The 23740-nt window shown below is 39.5% G+C and overlaps 1 protein-coding gene across 1 annotated transcript in view; it reads right to left on the minus strand.

The window, feature by feature from the left end:
- Window positions 1–393: 393 nt before the first annotated feature.
- The window catches only part of LOC130141908 (DEP domain-containing protein 1B-like), a 59900-nt gene continuing 36553 nt past the window's right edge, over window positions 394–23740 (minus strand). Inside the window, 7 exon segments of the mRNA XM_056323204.1 lie at window positions 394–480; window positions 482–558; window positions 874–956; window positions 958–1060; window positions 1729–1900; window positions 2617–2706; window positions 2709–2782. Coding sequence (XP_056179179.1) covers window positions 394–480; window positions 482–558; window positions 874–956; window positions 958–1060; window positions 1729–1900; window positions 2617–2706; window positions 2709–2782 — 686 coding nt within the window.

The raw sequence follows: 23740 nt of genomic DNA on the forward strand, positions 1-23740 counted from the left end.
TCATGGAAAAACTGCTGTTGACTAGTTACCAACAATACATTACACACAGATACATTATAGGCCTTGAAATGATGGTTAAATCAAAACTACAGCAAGTGTACTTTATCGCCCACGTAGATTAATCACCTTGAGTTGGGGGTGTGTGTGTTTGTTTATTTGCTTGCTTGTTTTAAATAACAGCCATTAAAAAACCCCAAACATATATTTACAAAAATAAGGATAATGGCTCACATTTCTACCACCTCAATTCTTTCTTCTTTTGACCTTTTCTGCTGTCTTAACAGTATCTCTAGTAGTGGGTTTTTTTTGAGTAATTACATGCTGCTCAGGCTCCTTTTGCCTAAGATCCATTGTTAATATTCTCTGACAGTTCACTGATGTATTTCAAACCACTTACATCCAAAAGCTTCTGGTTCTGTGAAATGGTTGAAAAGGCTTTTTTAAGGACCACATCAGAACTGGTGTTTTCTGTTTAGTCTTTTTCTGGAAATAGCACCACTTCAGTTTCAAGGGTAGGAAATCGTACTCTATACACTTGAGGGTAAGATTTCTGAAACTAGAAAAGTACATCAATTTAAATGAAGAATTCACTCAAACTTGTAATTTAAAAAACTATTAAAAGTGTAACCTCTGCTTCTGGAGCAGGAAAATGTTTATTTTTCCCATGGACTCTCTATACGTCTATATACAAAATTAAGTGATATTTTACAATATGTATTGATTCATCACAGAACCCTTATTTTAAGTGATTCAAAATTTATAACTCCCCAAAAGTATCTACTATTTTAAAATCTCATTATTTCTCTAGAGGACTACCGGATAAAGCTTTTTAAATTGAAATTAAAGACTGTGGAGGAATTTTTATTTACTTGCTTGAGAGCTGCTGCTTCTTGTCTTTCACAGACATTTCTGTATTCATTGCAATTTCTTCCAATAAAGCTGCCAGTGGTTCTTGAATCAGTTTCCCTTTGGTATTCAAGTTCATCTTTACTGATTTGGTGACAAAATGATGCAGGAGGAAAAGTTGCATCAGTATCAGTTCCAACATATTTTATTTGAAGAAAGAGTAAAAAAAGAACAGCTTTTTTTTTCTGCTATACATTTGCAAGAACTGGCCTAATCAAATTGACCACCTAAAGTCTTTAAGTAAAGAAGATATGGAGTAAAGACCCCAAATTCTACCTTCTATCTCCTGCACTAATTGAGTGAGTTCTAATGAGTCAAAAAAACATGACACAGAGGAAGCCTGTTTAACCCTTTCTTGGAAGAGGTTAAAAGTAACTATTTCAATAGAAATTAAGGAAGGAAGAACTAAAAAGCAGCTTTGAACAGAAAATATGGTATCAGGAAATAGAAAAAGAGTTCTGAAAAATTGAGCGAGTAAGGATGGATCTAAAAGAAAATTTGAACATTAATAGAAACACTATTTAGCTGTTTACGGTTTTCCTCACTACCACAAACAATTTGCCAGATCAGGACTCTATTCCCTGAAGAAGAGAGTGCTGACCAACAGGAAAACATATTTTTAGAGTTCTTGTCTCTAAACCATTCAATATCATTTTCATTTAAATACAGTTATGGTTGAATATCAGCAAAAATAATTAGCTCTTCATATGCTAGCAGAGACAGAACAAAGTCTTTAAGAACTATTGGATTTTGGAGCAAAAAGGATAAATTTGATCTAGAAGCAGAGACATAGGAGTTTTTTTCACTAGACATCTACTTGAATTTTTTGGATATGTACATGTTCCACTATAGAAAATTTTGAGGAAAGAACATTTAAGATTTCTTGATAATTGTCCATGCAAAAAAATACTATTTTAGCAGCAAGCAGTTCATCCAAATCCAAGTCCATTTCATCTTTTGAACAGAGAATATAATGGAAAAATGCCTAAACCACCTGAGAAAGAAAAATATCTTTATTGTATATTTTTCTGTTGGGGGAGAGGGGGAATTGGACTGTATTTCAAGAGTGATCTTTTAGTAAAATATATTTTAACAGCACAATACTTACCGTACTTCCAACACATCACTATAAAAACATGCTGTTGCAAACATCAGCGATAACTCTACAAACAGCAATACAGAAAGAACATTAGCACAAAATAAGGCTTTGTAGAGATCTGACTAAAACTACTTTCAGAGAAAAAGATATCTGTAGTTAAGTGATGAACTAAAATAAGTACTTAAATAAACTGGTAGTTTTGTTGTGTTTTTTTTTAATGGCTGAAAAAAGGTAAACCAAAACATTCAGCTACAGATTTCTATGACTGAAATAGTCTATTTAAGTTGCACTTTCTGCAGTGATAAAGAACACCAGAGACCTCATGTTCCACTGCATTTTATTTTTTCCACTCAACAGTGAACCTATCCATGTCTGTGTGTAAAATCAGTTTTTAAAGATAAGGAAACCTCCAAATTCTGAGCAAATTCTTCATTTGCTCACAACTTACCAAGAAATTTATTCAAATTCAGAGTAGCTTTTCACATAGCTAGAATAGATGAACTGTTCATCAAACAAGCAAACTGTATTTTCCATACACTCTCCAGTAAGAATCCTTTATTTATGCTATTCCAATATCTTTGTCTAGACCTTCTGCCTTACACTGTACATACCAAGATTCTGGTCTGCATTGATTCAGAAAGAGGTGGCAAATCATTGTGAAAGCTAATTCTTGCCATACTCACCAACAGCTGTATTTTTTTTTCTGATTTTCTGGTGGCAGCAGAAGACAAGATATCTGAAGAGCTTCTACAGCCTTGCTATGTTTTTGCAGCAGACCTGTTTTATACAAGATAAGGAGATTTGGCAACATTTCTCAATTATATATTTCCATATCATTTCACGTAACATTTCTAAACCTGTACCCCCAAATTCCTTTCCTACTCATTCAATACTCTTAGAACTCCACTCCCCTAAGAGTCTAAGAAGATATCCCTAGAACTGGACTCACTTCCCACTATGCACCTTGTTTCAGTATTTACAAGATTTCTTTCTGATACATTGGGGAATATTAATAACCATAACCTATAGCTCTAGATATTAGTAGACATGAAAAACTAAACCATCTTGGTTCATCCTTTGCTCTTGCATAACCGTCAACATGACTGAGATGTATGCACAAATGCAGCAACCACATAAAAAAAGTTGTCTGGGGCAACAGTTAGAGAGTCTAAACAAAACATGTGCTTGAACATCATTGACAGCTATGATAATACTGACATGTCCCCCACACCTATAGAAGTTAAATCTACAACTAATTCTACTTACAAACTCTTGAGAAAACACAGAATGTCAGCATGCCAGAAAAATTTGAAGACTGGACAAGCACAGTAGAATCTGATAGTAGTTTAGGCACCTATAAAGAGGTCTTACCACCAAAATGTCACCCTCTTTTAGGTTTCTAAGGCTCAGCCATCTACTACACATTTGCCTAAATAGCACTATCAGAACAAAACAGAAATCAGAAGAAAAATATCTGTATGACTGAAGTCTAATAGTAATTTCACTTAAAAAAGGAACAAAGAAGAAGACAAAGAGATATACCTTTTTTTTCCCTTAGGATTATAGAGGTTGGAAGGGACCTCTGGAGATTATCTAGACCTCTCCTCCTGCTCAAAGCAGGGTTATCTACAGCAAGATGCCCAGGTATATGTACAGTCATGTTTTTAATATCTCCAGAGATGGAGATTCCACAGACTCTCTGGACAACCTCTTCCAGTGTTTGACCACCTTCCAATTAAAAAAACACCAAACAACAAACCACAACAGAGGAAAAAAAACATCAGAAGAAAACACAAGCTATTTTCCTATGTATAAGTGGAATTTCCTGTATTTCTGTTCATGCCCATTGGCTCTTGTCCTGTTATTATATATCACTGATGGAAGTCTGGCTCCCTCTTCTTTACTCCTCCCACATAAGTTTTTTATATGCATTAATAAGATCCTCCCTGAGCCTTCTCCTTTCCAGGCTAAACAGTCCCTGCTCTCAGTCTCTCCCCATATGACAGATGCTCCAAGCCCTTAATCATTTTTGTGACCCTCCACTGGACTCATTCACCAGTGCTGAGCAGAGATCAGCTTCCTCAGCCTGCTGGCAATGTTCTTTACGTAGCTATCATCTTTGCCACAAGGACACAATGCTGGCTTATAGTCACATGAGAGTCCACCAGGACTGCCAAGTCCTCCTCAGCAAAGCTGCTTTCAAGTCAGTTGCCCTCCCTAGCATGTACTGGTGCATGGGATTATTCCTGCCCATGAGAGGACTTAGCATTTCCCTTTGTTGAACGTTATGAGATTCCTGTTTGCCCATTTCTTCAGCCTGTCAAGGTCTCCCTGAATGGCAGTACAACCCTCTGCTGCATTAACCACTCTTCCCTGTTTTGTATCACCTGCAAGCTTGTTTAAGGCACACTGTCCCACCATCCAGGTCATTAATGAAGTGTTAACTGCTATTGGCCCCATTATCGACCCCTGGACTACTCCTTACTGATTGACCTCTAGCTGGACTTTGTGCTACAAATCACAAACAACCCTTTGAGCCCAGCAATTCAGACTGTTTCTGATCTACCTCACTGCCCACTTATCTAGCCTGTAGTTCCTCAGTTCACCTATAAGGATGTGATAGAAGACAGTGTTGAAAGCCTTACTACAGTCAACATAAACAGCATCCACTGCTGTCCCAGTCAATTCCACACTGTAAAAAGTGAAAGTTGTTTGTCATTAAAAAAAGAACAGACGTGTGCAGTAGTATTTACAGCAGCTAATACGGACAGCATTCCTGACTTGCGGAATCAGACTCCACAATCTTATCAGACTGTAAAGTAGGTATGTTTATTCAGCGCTGGGCAGCACTGGGGGGTAGTCCCACCAAAGCCATGCACACCAGGGGCAACAACTTGCCTCAATTTATACAATCAAATGTTGCATATACATAAGTGTTACCGAAATCTCGGAATGAAGAACTTATCGACACCAATGTGATGTAGATAAGCAGACACTTCTTTATTGACGGCCGGGTGCATGAGCAAGTCCTCTCACGATCAACGCACACCAGGTCCCCAAATCAGATTCCATATATAGAACTTATTCATACATATTCATTAAATATTCATGCATAACCATGATATTTCCCGTAAATCATTAACATATTCTCCTCCTATATCCGATTCTGTGCAGTAGAGCTTAGAAAGGTCTAGAAATAGGTCTGGGGTACGATTTGGGTAGGTGGTATATGAGTCGGTGGTCACGATCTCCCCCTGCCGGAATTACCTTTTACTAAAGTTCACGGTTTCTTGGCAGGTACCTACAAGCTGTTCCAGTCGACTCTCCCCAGTTCCCATTAATCTCATATTCTGACATTTCAATACACCTCTGTGTACAGAAGACTGGTTAAACACAATGGAACCTTTCAACCCTAGAGTTATTACAATAGTTCCAGGCCCTTCTTCTAGCCTTGGTACAAGACGTACAAAAGATTCCATAACAACTCTTACTGTGTAGCTGTAAGTTTCCTATAATTTTTTTTTTTCCTTATCCTTCTATATTTTAATTCTATTAAATGATTTTATAAAATCAATCAATTAATCAAATAAAATAAATCAATTTTAACTTATTAATAAATCGGTAACATTTCCCCCCTTTGAAAGTGTTGAAAATCATTATTTCAATACTTTCACTTTATTCATATATCTTTTGTTTCAACATATTTGGGTAATGGATCATGTCTTGGTGAAATAATTGGTACTTCTCTCATAATCATACGACTCACTGCAATTCTATTGGTAAACTGTTTCTTCAGACATGCATATACTAGCATGCTCATCAAAAAGACAACTAGTAACAGAAACAAAGTCTTAATTATAGATTGTATCCAAGAGCTCAAATTCCATCCCAGTTTGTTAAAAATTTTCCCAAGCCAATCTTCTGACATATCCTTTTGAATTGTTTCAGTTTCTTTTTCAATTTTTCCCAATAGGTCTAGATCATGTTCCACATCCTGAGTGACATTTGGAATGTGGATGCAACAGTGGTCCAGTTTATCCTTGAGATATCCACATACTCCATGTTCTTTAAGTAGGAGCATATCTAGTGCCATTCTATTTGTAAAGTCATTCTGGAGGTCGCCTGTAATTATATATTCAATTCCTTAAACCCCTTTTTGTTAACGTTTGCTAATTTTTCCACTTGACCAGTTAACTTATAGAGCCATGCTCTGTTTCTATATGAAGCTATAGGATTTAAAAAGTGATTCAAGTGCCCAACCAGTTTTCACTCCTGTAAATGGTTCATTCCAATTATCATCATTTGTCTCAGATCTCTTTATTCGTTTCAATTCTAAATTCTCTAAGGATCCTTTAAATGATGATTACTTCCAAATTGGACACAATGTTGGCATGCCTGAAGTAATTTGTTTCACCTTACCATCTAATGGTAAATGTGTGGTCCAGGTTCCATCACTTAATGCCCAAACTAAATGTCCTGGACTTCAAATAGTAGTTTTACTACAACTAAACAAAGTTCCTTTCCTAACTGTAAAAGTGCTGGTTAAATTGAGAGTGTTCTTAAGACCTCGACAAAAATAACCATATTTTAAAACAGTGGCCTACGGAGGAATTCTTTGGATTACTAAGTCCGCATTACTGCAATCATACACTTTTTCACATTTCCACTATGGCACTATTTTATTTTCCTTCTCTCCTGATGAAGTTGACCTATCATTGACCCAAGGTAATACTGAAAAAAACTTTCCCATCCCAGGTAAAACACCAAGAAGTTCTTGCCATATACTGAAAATGAGAAAATATGGACATAGACCATATAGAGTCCCATTGTTCTACTAATTGGGTACCTTGGCCAGTTTTGTTACACTTCCATTTCATGATACTTCTGCTCACATTGGTTTTAAGTTGTTCATCATAAGAACACCATCCTAACTGGAGATTTGGACCCCCAGGAAGAAGAACTCAAGCTATGGCACTAGGTCAGGATCCTGTTATAAAATCATAATTCAATAGTTTGGGGTTTTTTTGGGTTTTTTTGTTTTTGTTTTTTTTTTTTACAATCTGTTTCTTTACCTGGTGACTTCCACTGTTTTCTAATAACCTTTACTTGTTCATACCATTGAGTTACTGGCCTTTGTTCACAATAGGTGGTTTCATTTTTATGTTCCAGATTAGTCAGATTCATAGTTAAAATTCCCCATGGAATAGATTCACCTACTGCCCTCGGTATTGGCAAACAAGCAGTGATCTGCGTGACGTTTTGTAAATTGGCAAATTCTTTAATCAATCCTACCATCAAATTTTCCTCAGCCATTTGTTTGGGAATGTCAATCACTTGTTCTGTTTCTATTTGTCTTTTGTTCCTGTCCACCAAGTCAGCCCATGATCCCACCAACACTATCAACCAAAAAAAAAATCCAAAAACCAATCATAACCTGATATGCAAAATTAGACATGTTTCAAAGTCAATTTTTAAGTCTCTGAGTTACGTTTCACAATCTTCCACGGAATAGATGCTTTCCTCACGGTGCTTTCCTCACTCGAGTATAATGTGTCCAAGCATCCGATTCTGCAATTTTGATAGCTGTAAAAGTGGTTAGCAGTATCTGGAAGGGTCCTCTCCAGTGCTCCTGCAAAGGTTCGGAGGTCCAAGTCTTCACATAGACATAGTCTCCTGGTTGGAAATCATGCACTGAATTTTCCAGGGGTAAAGGTCTATTTCAAATTACTACACTCCAAATCACAGCCAAAGTTTTCCTTAGAAAAAGCAAAAAGTTATACACATCTTGTTTTCCTTTTACATGTATGTTTAGATTTGGTTCTGGAGACTCATATGGTTTTCCATATAATAATTCATAAGGACTGACTGAGGTTCCACTCTTTGGCTGTACCCTGATTCATAATAATGCCAATGAAAGTGCCTGAGGCCACTTTAGACTGGTTTCTTGACAAATTTTACTTATTTGTCGATTCAAAGTTTGATTCATCCTTTCCACTTTCCCACTAGATTGTGGCCTCCAAGATGAATGTAAATCCCAATTAATACCCAATGCTTTGCTAACACTTTGGACTACTTCAGCCACAAAGTGTGGACCTCTGTCAGAGGAAATTCCAATAGGAACTCCAAATCTCGGAATTATTTCTTGTAATAACCATTTTCACAACCTCTTTTTGCTTGTGTGGTGCGACAGGGAAGGGCTTCTGGCCATCCTGTAAAAGTATCAACCCCTACCAAGATGTACCGGTACCCATTGTATCTAGGCAACTCTGAAAAATCTACTTGCCAATAATCTCCAGGTTCTGTACCAGACTTCAGCCTTTTTTTTAATCACTGGATTATTTTTCAAACATACTTCACACTTTGCAGTTACCATTTTAGCTATTCCTAACATATTAACTGATATTACTTGCTTTCGTAAAAATGTTACTAAGGCTTCTGCCCCCCAATGACATTCTTGATGTCTCATTTGAATTATCTCTCTCATCAAAAGAGGTGGAATTACTACTTGCCCCTTAGGAGTTACCCACCATCCCGCTAAGTTTTTCTTAGCATTTAATAACTGACCCAATTTGTCATCTTCCTCTGAATATCTCGGGTTTTCCCTAGGAAGGGTTACTGTTTTAGAAGGAATTATTGCCATTTGCAATGCTTGTTTCTTTGCTTTTTTTTTTTTTTTTTTTTTTGATGTTCTATCAGCTAAATTATTCCCAGCTATTATTTTTGTATTCCCAATCTGGTGTGCCTTACAGTGCATGATTGCTACTTGATCTGGCTTTTGAACTGCTTGCAATAATCGTAAAATTTCTGTTTGATGCTTAATGTTTGATCCTTGAGAGGACAATAACCCCCTCTCTTTCCACAAAGCTCCATGGACATGCACTACCCCAAAGGCATATTTCGAATCAGTCCAGATATTTACTCTCTTGTCTTTGCTTAGCTCTAAGGCTCAAATTAAAGCGATGAGTTCTGCCTTTTGGGCTGATGTGGTACTCGCCAATGCTCCTGCTTCTATAACTGTAGTCTCTGTTGTTACCACATATCCGGCGTATCGGACTCCTTGTTCCATAAAGCTGCTTCCATCAGTATACAATTCCCAGTCTGGTCGCTCCAATGGTACATCCTTCAGATCTTCATGACTGGAATAAACATACTCGATGGTAGCCAAGCAATCATGTTCCAGTTGTCCTTCTTTCTGTATGGAACTTAAAAACACTGCAGGATTTACCAGGTTAGTTGTCTTTAGAATCACATCATCTTGTTCAGTCAATACCACCTGGTATTTCATCATTCGGCTGGGAGACAGCCAATGTCCCCCCTTCTGTTCTAGGACAGTTATCACCATGTGTGGAACATAGACTGTTATTGTTCTTCCCAAAGTCAATTTCCGAGCTTCTTGTATGAGCATCACTATTGCGGCCAGTGCTCGAAGGCAGTTTGGCCACCCTTTACTCACTGTGTCCAGTTGTTTAGAGGAATATCCGACTGGTCGCTTCCAGCTTCCTATCCTCTGGGTTAACATGCCCAGTGCAAGATGTTGTCTTTCATGAACAAACAACTGGAAATCTTTGGTTAGATTCGGCAGTCCCAAGGCAGGTGCAGACATTAAGGCACGTTTCAACTCTACAAAAGCCTTTTGTTGTTGTGGGCCCTATACAAAGGGAGAATTCTTTTGGGCCTCGTACAGCGGTTTAGCTATTAGCCCATAGTTCATGATCCAAAGGCGACACCACCCAGTCATTCCCAAAAATGCTCTGAGTTCATGAATATTTCTCGGCTCAGGTATACCACAAATAGCTTCTTTGCGATCTTTTCCTAATTGTCGTTGTCCTTTTAAATCTCAAAGCCGAGATATATCACAGTCTGGCAGGCTATTTGGGCTTTCTTCCTGGATACCGTATACCCATTTAGTCCCAGGAAATTCAAAAGGTCAGTAGTCACCTGTATACAAATAAATCTTTCTTCTGTAGCAATCAATATATCATCCACATATTGTAAAACTAAATGTCCAGATCTTGCTTTGTCCTGTTTCCAGATTTCAAATTCCTTTGCTAAATGATTTCCAAAAATAGTTGAACTGTTTTTAAATCCTTGGGGTAATCTAGTCCATGTCAGCTGCATCTTTTGCCTGGTTTGAGGATGTAGGACAAGGCCTCAAGGACAAGAGTCCAAGTACTGATAGCCTGATGAATAGAGACTTGTTAGAACTTGTAGGGCACAAGCCCTGGGAGCAAAGGAACAAGCTAACTGCAGACCCCTGAGCCGTCACAGTTGAGGAGGCAACCAGACGGACAGAGAAACAAGTAGCCACATAAGGGAACGGATGACACCAATATGTAATTAAGAAAGCCGCGTAGAAAGAAACTCCCTAACCTTGGAATAAAAATTATTGCTAGGTCAAGATAAAATAGTAAGTACCTATTGTTCTAACGGTGTGCCTTAAATATTAACCAATCAGTGTTTTTTACGCTTAAGATTTAACCAATCAGTGTGTAATATGTAGAAGGTAGAAACGCATATAATTGTAAGAAAATCACTAATAAATGGACACTTGCTTGCATCAAGCTGCGTCCCGTCTCTTCATTCGCCACAAATTGGTGACCCCGACGTGATACGTTTAAGGATCTAACGTGAAGGGCTCTCGAATCGCCTATCTGAGCGACATGCAGCGAATCCCACAGAACTTTGAATGATCTGCTGAAAGGAAGCAGGAGCCAGCTGGCCATAAATCCCTCCGGAGTTGAGAGGTGAGCTGTGGGAAATCTGTAACGGGGAATCAGGCTTCGTCCCCAGAAAGAGACGTATATGGACTCATAAAGGGTCTTCTAGTCAGATCAGGGAGTCCGTGCCTCAGTCTCCTCAAATGGTGACCCCTATGGTGGTGTTCCAAAGCCTTGGAAGAATAAGGACGGAAAAAAGACAGCTCGTGGAAGAGGGCTGCGTTCCGGAGGAGACGGCTTGGCTGAACGATCGTCTTGCTGTCTGGACCAGGCGGACAACCTAAACCCCGAGGATAACGCCTGTATGCATCGAGACAGGTGAGCAGCCAAGAAACCTTACAGATTTTAAATATTTGAAGAAATTTTAAGAAGCTTTAGAAACCTGTACTCATTGAGACAGGCGAGCAGTCAAGAAACTTTAGAGACTTTGAAAGAAATTAAAGCGGTCAGCAGACAATTGTATGATGCTGCCGCGGAGGGGAACTCCGTGTCGGGAATGCTTTTAACATCTTGGTGGCAAATTCTGACTACTCTTTGCCAAGTGTGGACTAATTCTACTATCGGTGCTAAACCAGAGGAAGCTGTAAATTCCACCGACAGTGCGACTCTTCTCAAGACACCATCAGCGATGGCGATTCCATCCACACCTCCTCTGCCCCCAAAGCTTCTGTCACTGATTGCAGCGACCTTCACAACACAGGACCAAGCACGGGAACAGGACAACTCGGACAATGATTTTATTGACACTGATAAACCTTTTGATCCAGGTCCTATAGATCTGGAAAAGGAGCTAGACCTTTTCCCCCACCCCCTCATCTCTCCTGATGCATTGATTGTATTTTTGGGGAGGGTGAAAGGGGGTCTGAGGGATTGGTGGCAGGAATGCAAGTGGGAAACACTTAAGTGATGGGTTTTGGGAGTCGCTAGGGCATGTTCAGTATTTTGTCAGACAAATCAACCTGCAGAGTGGCAGCCTCTGCAATACGAGGCTGTTAAAGGGTTAAGCAAAGCAGTGCGGGAAGGGAGGATTCATAATACATTTGCTATGTCCCTTCTTAAAGTGATGGCAGAGCCTTATACGCTCACACTGCATGATTGGAAGTTATTGCTTTGTATGGTACTAACTGATACAGTATATGATGTGGTTATCTGATTTTTGTGAGCTATGTGTAGTGGCCTTGACTGAAAACCTTAATCGGGGAATTGCTGTTAACTATGAGCAGTTGGCTGGAGCAATTAACTGTGCAGATTCTGTGACTCAGGCAAGGTATCCCAGGGACAACTGTTTGCAAATGAATGAGATGGCTATTAAGGCAGTCAGGATGGGGGAGTCTTGCCACAGTCTTGCAGGGTGCTAGAGAGTCACTAACTTTAATACTAACTTGATTGATTGGCTTCAGAATATTTTGCAACAAGTCGAACATCAGGAAGCTCAAGGGTTGCTTTTAAAACAACTAGCTGTGATAATGTCAATGAAAACTGTAAACGGGCAACTTTCACAATCGCAACCCCAACATGTGTCAAATGATTGTAACGCAGAACTCACAGCAGACTGTAATTCTCAGGCTGAGTTCTGGAATGCAGCATAACACATTTTTGCTGCTCTAATCTCTTCTGTAAGAATAGTACACGCTCTTAACTTGCTTAGTAAATTAGGCTGCTAGCTTGCTAAACAAAGTAATACTACAAATACTATATTTTTTTTTCTGGCTTATTAACAGATGTTGATTCTGTCCGTCATATGTTGCTACAGAACCGAGTTGCTATTGATTTTTATTATTAGCACAGGGACACAAGTGTGAAGACTTTGATAGGATGTGTTACGTGAATCTGAGAGACCACTGTGAATTAATTTACAAAAGTATACAAAACTCAAAAGCCTTAAAAGAAAGATCTGCAACAGAGCCAGGGGCGGGATGCCTTTGGTCTCTTCTCACGGCTGGGAAACTTTGGGCCATGACTCAAAAGTATTACAGGATTTATTATAATTATCTTTAACCACCTTATTGATGTTTGCCTTATGTCTCCCATGCTTTTTTTTCCTGTATTCAGTGTTTAGTTGATTGTAACTTAAATCAGGTCATGGTCACCCAGCTACACACAACCATTGCCTTGTCGCAATTAACAAGCAAAAAAGAGGAGGATAGAGAATGTCTGAAGAGAGAGATAGGAGAGGAAACTGGAGAATTATTTGACCTAACAAGAGATGAGAGAACAGCTGGGTATTGTGAAGGAGACTAGGAAAGATAAACATGGTTATCTAGTGTTTAATAGGTATCTGCATGCTTATAGTGATATATAGCTATGTAACTACATGAATGATTTCTGCCCTGAGCCTGGTGGTGCATACAGGTGCGGTTTGTGTCCCGGCTCAGAGATGTAAATAGGGGCTTCTCTGTTATGGTAAAAGTGTTTCTCTTTGCATAAAAAAGAGAAGGAATGAAGGGAATGACCCCGAGGTATGTTCAGAGAAGGCATGCTATGTTTCGAACTTTTTGACTGAACCAGTTCTTGTTTGGTGTGCCCTTCCACCTATGTATAATGTTAATCCAAAAGAAGATGATATTGTTTACACTTTGAATGTCGATAATTGTCTTTCTGTAGATACTAATGTAGTAGGAGGCTATGATGGGAACGTGTCGCAGCGGTTCTTCTCTTATCCAGAGTAACAGCAGGGAAAGCATTAAAGAGTTAAATCACCTTGTTTGGTAGGCAGTTCAGAATGTGAGTCAAAATTGCCACTGCTTTTTGTTGTTGCTTCAAGGACACGGCTGTGAGGATTTTTGGTATGTACTGCGTGGATTTTAGGCGCCCCATTGCAGCAACATGTTATCAAAATCTGAGAAAATTTCAGCCTTTTTTGGCATCCATTCACTCAATTGGCAGTATTGTTTGTTTGCTATTACCTTGGTTGCTGTCATGTTTGCAAGGGCCCTGCAGAACATGGCAAACCTGGTACTAGCTGTTCAAAAACAAAAAGGGGAAATTGTAAAATTGTACGGAACAAAGACAGTGGGTTATTTTGACCTTGATAATATGTCATAGTTGGTTTTTTATTTGTTCTATTACTTGTGTCATGTTTTTGCTCGATTTCAGGGGTTCTTTTTCTGCAACAGGAAGGGGGAGATGTAGGACAAGGCCTCAAGGACAAGAGTCCAAGTACTGATAGCCTGATGAATAGAGACTTGTTAGAACTTGTAGGGCACAAGCCCTGGGAGCAAAGGAACAAGCTAACTGCAGACCCCTGAGCCGTCACAGTTGAGGAGGCAACCAGACGGACAGAGAAACAAGTAGCCAGATAAGGGAACGGATGGCACCAATATGTAATTAAGAAAGCCGCGTAGAAAGAAACTCCCTAACCTTGGAATAAAAATTATTGCTAGGTCAAGATAAACTAGTAAGTACCTATTGTTCTAACGGTGTGCCTTAAATATTAACCAATCAGTGTTTTTTACGCTTAAGATTTAACCAATCAGTGTGTAATATGTAGAAGGTAGAAACGCATATAATTGTAAGAAAATCACTAATAAATGGACACTTGCTTGCATCAAGCTGCGTCCCGTCTCTTCATTCGCCGCATGAGGATTTTCCCATTCAAAAGCAAACAGTTTTTTGGTTTCCTTTTCCAAAGGTATACGAAAGAAAGCATCTTTTAAATCAAGCTCTGTAAACCACTGATAATTCTCCCTCAATGCTGTTAACAATGTATAAGGGTTTGCTACTACAGGATAAATATCCTTAACTATTTGATTTACTGCTCTCAAGTCTTGTACCAGTCTATATTCACCCGAAGGTTTTCTGACTGGTAAAATAGGAGTATTATACTCAGATTCACATTCTTCCAAAATTTTATACTCCAAAAATTTATCAATCAATTTCTTCAATTCCTGTCTCACTTCTGGTTTGATTGAATATTGTTTAATTCTCACTGTTCCTGCGCCTTCCTTCAAATCTATTTTAACAGGTTCTGCTAGTTTTGATTTACCAGGATTATTTGTTTCCCATACAGTAGGGATCACTGCCAAATCCACCTCCGGTGGAATTTCTTGTTCCTTTACCTTTTCTTGTATCATCAGGATTTCTCCCGTTTTTGACTCAGGTATTTTCAAGAAAAGTTCTCCTTCATCAAAAACAATCTGTGCATTTAATTTGGATAACAAATCCCTTCCTAACAAGGGTATCAGACATTCTGGTACATACAAAAATTCATGTATAATTATCTTATTTCCAAATTTCAAATCCAGGGGTTGCAGGAATGGCCTGTTTTTGTTCCAATTTTTCCTTTACAGGTATTTAATAAAAAAATGTTGCTCCTGTATCCACTCCCAACCTCACAATTTAAACAAGATTTTTTTTTTACACTTTCTTATTATCAGAAGTTATAGCTATTACCAAATTATCTCTAATAGTTAGCTTACATTCATCCTGCCAATCCTTTCTTTGTCTTAAGTAAAAAAAACAAATCCACATCTGGCATTTTATTCCATTTCCCTTCTCTTTTACAATACAGCATTAACTGCAAAATAGTGTTATAATTCAGTGTCCCATTCGTGGGCCACTTTTCCTGATCATCCAATATATACAAAGGCCACCAATTATTACAATACTCAAATTATTACAATACTCAATCATCTGGCTCTTTTGCAGATCATCCTGTAAATTTCCCCAATGTGCCAATAAACATCCCAACAAAGAATTTTTCGGGATTTTGTCATTTACAGCAAGATTACCCATGCTTTTACTTTTAAACAAGCGAGTTAACTTAGTTGCCATGGTGTAATTACTCACAGTACAATACACAATTATTCAACTCTGTCACTCCGATCCGCGGATCCACACTCCACACTCGCTTTCGTTCTCAATTATACGTCTCACCCTTACAGCCACAATCACACTTTCCCACAGTTACTTTAAACAAACATATAACACAATATTATACACTTCTTAATTTTCTTAATACACAAACTCACAAAACAACAAAGAAAACAAACATATAACACAATATTATACCTCTCAATTTTCTTCTTAATACACAAACTCACAAAACAACAAAGAACACCAAAAACTTCTTCTAACTTCTTGTTAGAGGCACTACCTTAGAGAACACTATAGCATATAGTTTCTCTTGTCTACACTTTTGTCCAACCCTGCAATAGCTTTCACTTATGTCTTACGGACAGACGCCTAGGCTTCCACTCCCACAAGGATCCTTTTAGTCCAACCCTGCAATAGCTTTCGCTTATGTCTTACGGGCAGACTCCTAGTCCTACCCTGTGCAGCTCTTTCACCGCGTCTGACAGGTAGACTTACTCAGTGGGACTCCAATCCACTGGTGGGACTCCATCCCACTCTTTCCCATACAATTATTATAGTGCACTTACTTACTACAATTAAAAAAAGATGTGTCTTACCCAAAAATCCAGGGAACGTCGCGAAGAGCCTTACGGATCGGGGATCGATGGGTGTCCCCGAGAAATCCTTGGTGCCGGCCAGAACTGATCAGGTCCCCGACTCCTCCGGTCTCCTTCAGCGAGGTCCCATCTGGGTCGCCAAAACTGTTACCGAAATCTCGGAATGAAGAACTTATCGACACCAATGTGACGTAGATAAGCAGACACTTCTTTATTGACGGCTGGGTGCGTGAGCGAGTCCTCTCACGATCAACGCACACCAGGTCCCCAAATCAGATTCCATATATAGAACTTATTCATACATATTCATTAAATATTCATGCATAACCATGATATTTCCCGTAAATCATTAACATATTCTCCTCCCATATCCGATTCTGCGCAGTAGAGCTTAGAAAGGCCTAGAAATGGGTCTGGGGTACAATTTGGGTAGGTGGTATATGAGTCGGTGGTCACGATCTCCCCCTGCCGGAATTACCTTTTACTAAAGTTCACGGTTTCTTGGCAGGTACCTACAAGCTGTTCCAGTCGACTCTCCCCGGTTCCCATTAATCTCATATTCTGACATTTCAATACACCTCTGCGTACAGAAGACTGGTTAAATACAATGGAACCTTTCAACCCTAGAGTTATTACAATAGTTCCAGGCCCTTCTTCTAGCCTTGGTACAAGACGTACAAAAGATTCCATAACAACTCTTACTGTGTAGCTGTAAGTTTCCTATAATTTTTTTTTTTCCTTATGCTTCTATATTTTAATTCTGTTAAATGATTTTATAAAATCAATTAATTAATCAAATAAAATCTATCAATTTTAACTTATTAACAAATTGGTAACATTTGATTTCCAAATACGCCTATACATATTCATAACCTACTTCTGTTTCATATTAAAATTAGCTCCAAGAAGTCATTTACATAATTCCCGCCAAACTGCGCTTGCGTACTGTCTCTTGGTAGAGGTCATGTGTCGTGGGGATGAAGGCTTGGTAGTCTCCCTCGCTCTGAACTTTTTACCTTCTCTCTTTGCGCAGACTCAGTTGTTCCTTGGTCTTTGTCCAAACTATAGAGTTGGTTTTAGCTAGTTCTCATCAGGAACTGTCCTTCAGGAGGAACTCTAGACTCCTTGCTTTAGTTCATTTGCACAATAGTTAGTAAAACAAAGCATTATTTATCAACAACAATCTAGGTAATTGTTAAGCAATTAGATCTACAAAAATTTCTTTAACTCCTTCCTCATCCCCCCCTTTTCTAGAAAATTAGTAAATTATTTTACTATACTCAATCTAATACATTGATTTTTATCTAACAGTTTTTCAAAATATTTGTTGGAGTCTAGTTTCCGTCGTAATTGATTTTTCTTCCATTCACTATAGGAATCTCCTGTGTTTTGGAAACACCACCTGCCACATCAAACTGCTATGCAAAAGATTATGGAGAACAGGATAATTATTATTATTATAACAAACAATTGTTTTAACCATGTTAAATTTGGTAACCAGGAGGTCAGTTTTTCCGACAGCTCGGAAAAACCCCAAAAGATGTCATCTTGAGTTACTTCATGTAAGATCTTTGCCTGTTTCCCAATTTCCTGTAAGTCAGCAGTGATTCGGCCACTCTGGTCTAGGTACATACAACAGCTGACATTATTGTACATACTCTTCCTTGTGAGGCTAATAATAGATCTAAAGCCATACAATTTTGTGCTACTACTTTTGACAGGCTCCTAATTTCTTCTTGGAGGGCTCTGATTGCATCTATAGTTTTGTTTTCAATCGTTTCTATTACAGCTGAGATGCTTACTATAGCTTTCTCTAACTCACTAACTCCCAATGATGGGATTAGCCATCGCATAAAGCTATGATAGCCTGTCAGTCTTTCAATTAAGGGGTTATCTGTTCTTCAATTTCTGATCAAAATACTCCTCCTTCCTCTTCTCACAGGGTCTAGTGTTGTTTTATCAATAATAGTGATGTTAGGAACCAGAGCGCCTAAGGTACATGCTCCTCACCACCCCAGAGGTAAAGTTTTCCAAGTTGCTGTGCCACACAACCAATACCACCCTGTTCCTACCGGAACCCGAAGACCAGTATAATTATGTGCCTGGAATGTTGGGTCTATAGTTGTCATGTTCAATGAAATGGATTCATTACACTTTGAGTATTTTCCAAAAAACATGCTGTTTCCCGAACTTACCAAACAATGGTCTCCTGAGGTATTGGCTGTTATTGTTTCCATTTCTAGCTCCTGGTCCCACTTGGCTTGGGAATCTTTTCTAAAAGTGGTATTTCACCAGAAAGTAACATTTGTCCAAGAAACATTCAATGGCAATGGAATACCTATTAAGGGCATTCCAAGGCCAGAATGTTTTGGCATTTGGGTACAAATCCAACAGTCAGTCTTATTTATAATTTGGGTAATATTCTGTGTTAACTGTACATAAAAATTCTCTTGCCAAGCAGTCACCCTAATCACCTGTAGGTTTGTCAGGATTAAGCAAATTTTAATCCACATTCTACCTTTGCAGTTTGAATTTCAAGGGTCCCTGGACTTCAGAAGTCCAGACATTCCGTGGTGATTTCTTCACCCTAGTTTGATGTATCCAGGCACTCTGTTCCTTAATCCTGATGGCTGTAAAAGAGGTAAGAAGCACCTGGAATGGTCCTTCCCACTGTGGCTCCAGGGTTTTCTCTGCAAGGGACTTCATATACTCATAGCCTCCAGGTTGTATATTGTGTACAGGTCCGTCCAAACCTCTTCCCTGAGTTCCAACCACATGTTTCCTGATTTCATCGAGTCATTTGCTCAATGCCACCATGTAGGAAGTAATGATTTCATCCCTAACCTGTATAGATATTCCACTCTGTATCTCATAAAGTCGTCCATAAAAGATTTCAAAGGGGCTCAGTCCTTCCTTCGCCCCTGGTCTAGTTCGTATGTGCAGAAGGGCTAACAGAAGAGACTGAGGCCAGGCCAAGTTTGTTTCTTGTCCCGATTTCACAATTTGTTGTTTGATCAGATGGTTCATTTTTTCTACTTGGCCACTTGACTGAGGGCGATATGGGGTATGAAGTTGCCAATCTATACCCAAATGTTGGCTAATTTGCTGTACCACCTTTGAAATAAAGTGTGGTCCTCTGTCAGAGGATACGGTTGCAGGAACCCCAAAACATGATATTATCTCTTGTACCAGTATTTTGGTTACCTCCCAAGCCTTGGCCGTTCTGATCAGGAATGCTTCTGGCCAACCTGAAAAGGTATCAGTTAATACTAATAAATATCAAAAACCCCTTTTTCTTGGGAGTTCTGTAATATCAATCTGCCATTGTTGTCCAGGTCCATTGCCTTTTCCAATTTGGCCCATCTCTGCTCGGTGTAAACATTCACAACTTGGGCTAATTCCAAGGTGTGTGTTAGAGCAATTATTTTTGCTTTCTGTGTAGAGGTGATCGTGGTCCGAAGAGGGTCCCTTGTGGAGAGTCGGCCAAGTCACGACAATCACACCAATATGGCTACGTGCCGTGCTCACTTTATTAAACAAACACGTCATATTTATAACTTAAACCGACTGCTCACACGACTTTACACACAGGTGATTGGATAAAAGTCTCTGGGTCACGCGGGCGTCCATGTCGCTGATTGGTGGGCATGCTGCAGGCGCCTGATCAGAGTGTGCTGATGAGAGTGTGTTGATTTCGCGGTTCCCAGTGACGTACGGAATTAGACTCTATAACTCGAAAGTTATAAAGTAGGTATGTTTATTGCGCGCAGATGTACGGGGGATTGCTCCACCACAAGTGTGCATGCCCGAAGTGATGAACCATCTCATATTTATACAATAAAACAAATGAATGTTCAATCAACGCCTATACATATTCGCTACCTAAACCCACATACTCTGGTTTTGAATGTTAATTAGCTTATCAGTCCTTTGACTGGAACGTGGTGGTCTTGCATGTTTGCAGCTAATTCATGTCCTTGTCGACCATCTAGTTTTCCTTAGCAAGGAGATTTAATGCTCCCTCTAAATAACATTGGAATGTTTCTCATCCTTTTTATAAATAGCCCCTTTCGTTAGAGGAAGAAGAACAGACTCTTTCTTTCATTAGTTATTTCCTTAAAACTATATGGTTACGTGACCACCTACACTCCTTGAGCAGACATATACAGTCACACCTACATTCCTTGAGCAGACATACACAGTCACAATCGATGTTTATTGTTCCTTATTTTGCACTATTTCTTCTTGTTTGTGCATAGCTTGTTTTCTTTCTCACACTGCTTGTTCCCAGGACAATTTAAAGTTGCTCTGCAGCTTCAACTAACAGGCCTGGGTTGTCCAACCCGGACAATGGTAACATATGTCCTCGGTCCTTTAAAAATCCCTCTACATATCCCCCTTTTTCTTTTTGGACAACCCATGTCTGTTTCACAATAGATGTTAAACCTTTCTTCAAACAAAATAAGCAGCTAAAAAATTAAAGCATTACAACAATGATTATAACAAAGCGTATTCCTTCCATCAATAACGTCTTTAACCAACCTGTTATCCCCAATCCTCTCAACCATTCATCGAAGGGATTATCATCAGCAAGAATATGCTTCATGTTTCCCTGCAGTTGTGACAACTTCTTGTGCATAGATATGGAATGATCGGAAAGGTTCATACAACACATCCCTTCAAAATCCTCACAACCGTGTCCATTTGCTAATAACAAAAAATCTATTGCAGCTCTATTCTGTAACGAAGCATGCCTAACACTATCTACATCAAGCAATAATGAACTTAAAATCTGTGATGTAAGATTAAATTGTTTCTCTCCCCAGAACGCTAACCTTCATATATTCTTAGCATTTAATGCTGCCATTGCCCCCGGCATAAATATGGAGGCTAGGACATTTACTGTTACAGACTGTAGATCGACTCGGTCATTACATGTTTCATCAAAGGTGCGCAGTGCCCTCCGTGATCTATGAGATTGTGGAGTCATTTTTAATAAGTCTTTCATATGTGGAGCAAACAAGATCAAACGCCCTAAATAGCATGGTCCACCGACAGGATACAAAGGAATCCCTGGCCACGCTCTGTCCCCACATATCAGAAAGACTCCCGGTGGCAACTGATAACCCCCTGATACATCTATATGGACACCCCCAGTTTTCAGTTCACCCCAAATAGGTGAACCGGTTAGATTTTGAAACCCTGTATAAAACCCCCGTTCACCTTGACGTGTTAGCCATAACTGCCACGGGTCACCAAATCAAATTACTCCAGTGCCATTCATGGGTTGGAGTGGTGATGACATGTGGGTACAGTCTGCCATACCAGTTGCAGTTACATTAACATATTCAACAGGTACAACGCTAGCCAATAGGTCTAACTCCTGCAAAGGTAAATGATGTGGCTGGTTTAAATTCTCAATAACCGTCTTCTGCCACGCTGCATTACGCATAGAAGGCCAAACATATTGCCCATTTGGACTCTTACATTTACCATTCTGATTGGAAGTCAGATCCACTCACTGCTTTAACATTCCAAAAACCGTCAAAATTTGTTTCATTCTCTTGCAGGGGAATACCAATAAAACAAGTTCTAAAGGGGTTGTCTGCCTGTTGCAGACAAACAAAAGTCTGTTATTCCCGTGATATTTGCCCATGTCACCCATATGTTTGTCCTAGGCAAGATGTTAAAAATACTTTGGCTAATGGGTAAAAAATTCATCAAGACTGTAAACCAAGTTCGCCACTCAAACATTTTTACTCCTGCAACTTCCAAAATTTATTTATTTATTTATTTTACATTCCACCCCACAAATCTGTGCTTTCACAGATTCTGATGATGTGTACTGTCTCCAATCAGCATGGTATTACACTAGTCGTATGCTTTCTCTTGCTTCATGCCCACTTACTAATCAAACACATACACTCTTTACACCACTTACATTTAAACTTTGGCTTACAGAACCGTTTTACCCCACATAGCATACACTGACATAATACCCGCGGGTTACATCCCTTACAACATAGACAGTTTATTCTGTCTGCTCGCTCTGAGTCTTCTCTTCCATCTTCTGATCTTGACATACAGGTCGCACAAACTTGCTAGGGACCCATATAGGTCCTTTATCTGTGGAGATACAAAAATAACCTCTACCGATAAAGAACACCGGATTCGGTCCTTCCCATACGCCTGAAGCCATATTTTTATACAAAACATTCAAACCAGGAACTGTAGTTGTTTGGTTCCCTCGTGCTGTTTGGTGATGCATAACAACAGGTGGTTGGTCCCTCTCTGTCCTCCGTAAGGGAGAGATAGCTTAAGGTAAACAACACCTTAGTCAACCGTTTAGTTACGTCTATGTCCTGCGATACTTTCTGTCTCTGAAGATAATCCTTCAGGGTATGGTTCGCCCTTTCAACAACTGCTTGCCCCATTGGGGAGTGAGGAATCCCTTTAACGTGTTTAATTCCCCAAGTTGTCATAAACCTAGCGACTCGTTGACTACTATACGCTGGAACATTGTCTGTCTTTATTTCTGCAGGTACTCCCATGACAGCAAAACAAGACATTAAGTGTCTCTCCACATGTAATGCCTTTTCATCGGTTTGTGCAGTGGCCCATATAAAATGAGAATAGGTGTCAATTGTGACATGCACATACTTAAGCTTCCCAAAGTCAGGTACATGTGTTACATCCATTTGCCAAACCTGAAGTGCCTTCAGACCTTTTGGGTTAGTGCCCACCCCTAAACCAGGTCCATGATTGACTACATTGAGGACAGGAGCGAACAATACCCTTTGCATCTGCTATGGGTATTTGATACTGTCGATGTAAAGACTTTGCATTCTGATGAAACATCTCGTGGCTGTTACGAGCTTCTTCAAACTTATTTGTTGGAGGAGTTATTGCCAGACAGCTGACTGCTTCATCAGCTCTAGCATTACCTTCGCCCAACCCAATGGTCCACTGATGACTTCTAATATGCATAATACAAAATTCATGTTTTCTCTGACGAAGAGTACTACGCAGTTGTATAATCATTTCACCAAGATATTGGTTCTTTGTCTCTCTCAACAAGGCATCTTCAATGTGCTGTACTACACCAACTACGTACAATGAGTCTGATACTATGTTTACAGGTGTGTCGTTCCAGCTTCCCAAAGCCCAACACACTGCTTTCAGTTCTAAGGTTTGAAGGTTTCCCCCTGGTTCACCGGTGATCACTTGTTTCTGCCACTGATTATCGGATTGCCAAACACATGCAGCCTTCTTCATCTTTCGTCCTGCATCTGTAAACAATGTTGGCCCGTCAACTGGTCTTTTTAAGCATAGCGGTCTCACAATCCACTGGTAATGTTCTAACATCTTCCAGAGAGGTCCTTTTGGCCGGTTGTTGTGTATAACACCTGTATAACCCATCAAGGCTTCCTGTATGGCTGTTGAATGTCTCAGGAGCCACTCATAATCATCACCACGGACTGGAATGCTGATATGCTGATATCTGGCGGTTCAGTCCCATCAATTTCAACAATCCCGTCTCTTCCTTTTCTCACCAAGGCCGCTACTGCTTCAGGACGACTTAAAATACGATGTCTGGGTTGCAATGG

The sequence above is a fragment of the Falco biarmicus genome, chromosome W, assembly GCF_023638135.1.
Source record: "Falco biarmicus isolate bFalBia1 chromosome W, bFalBia1.pri, whole genome shotgun sequence".
NCBI lineage: Eukaryota > Metazoa > Chordata > Aves > Falconiformes > Falconidae > Falco > Falco biarmicus.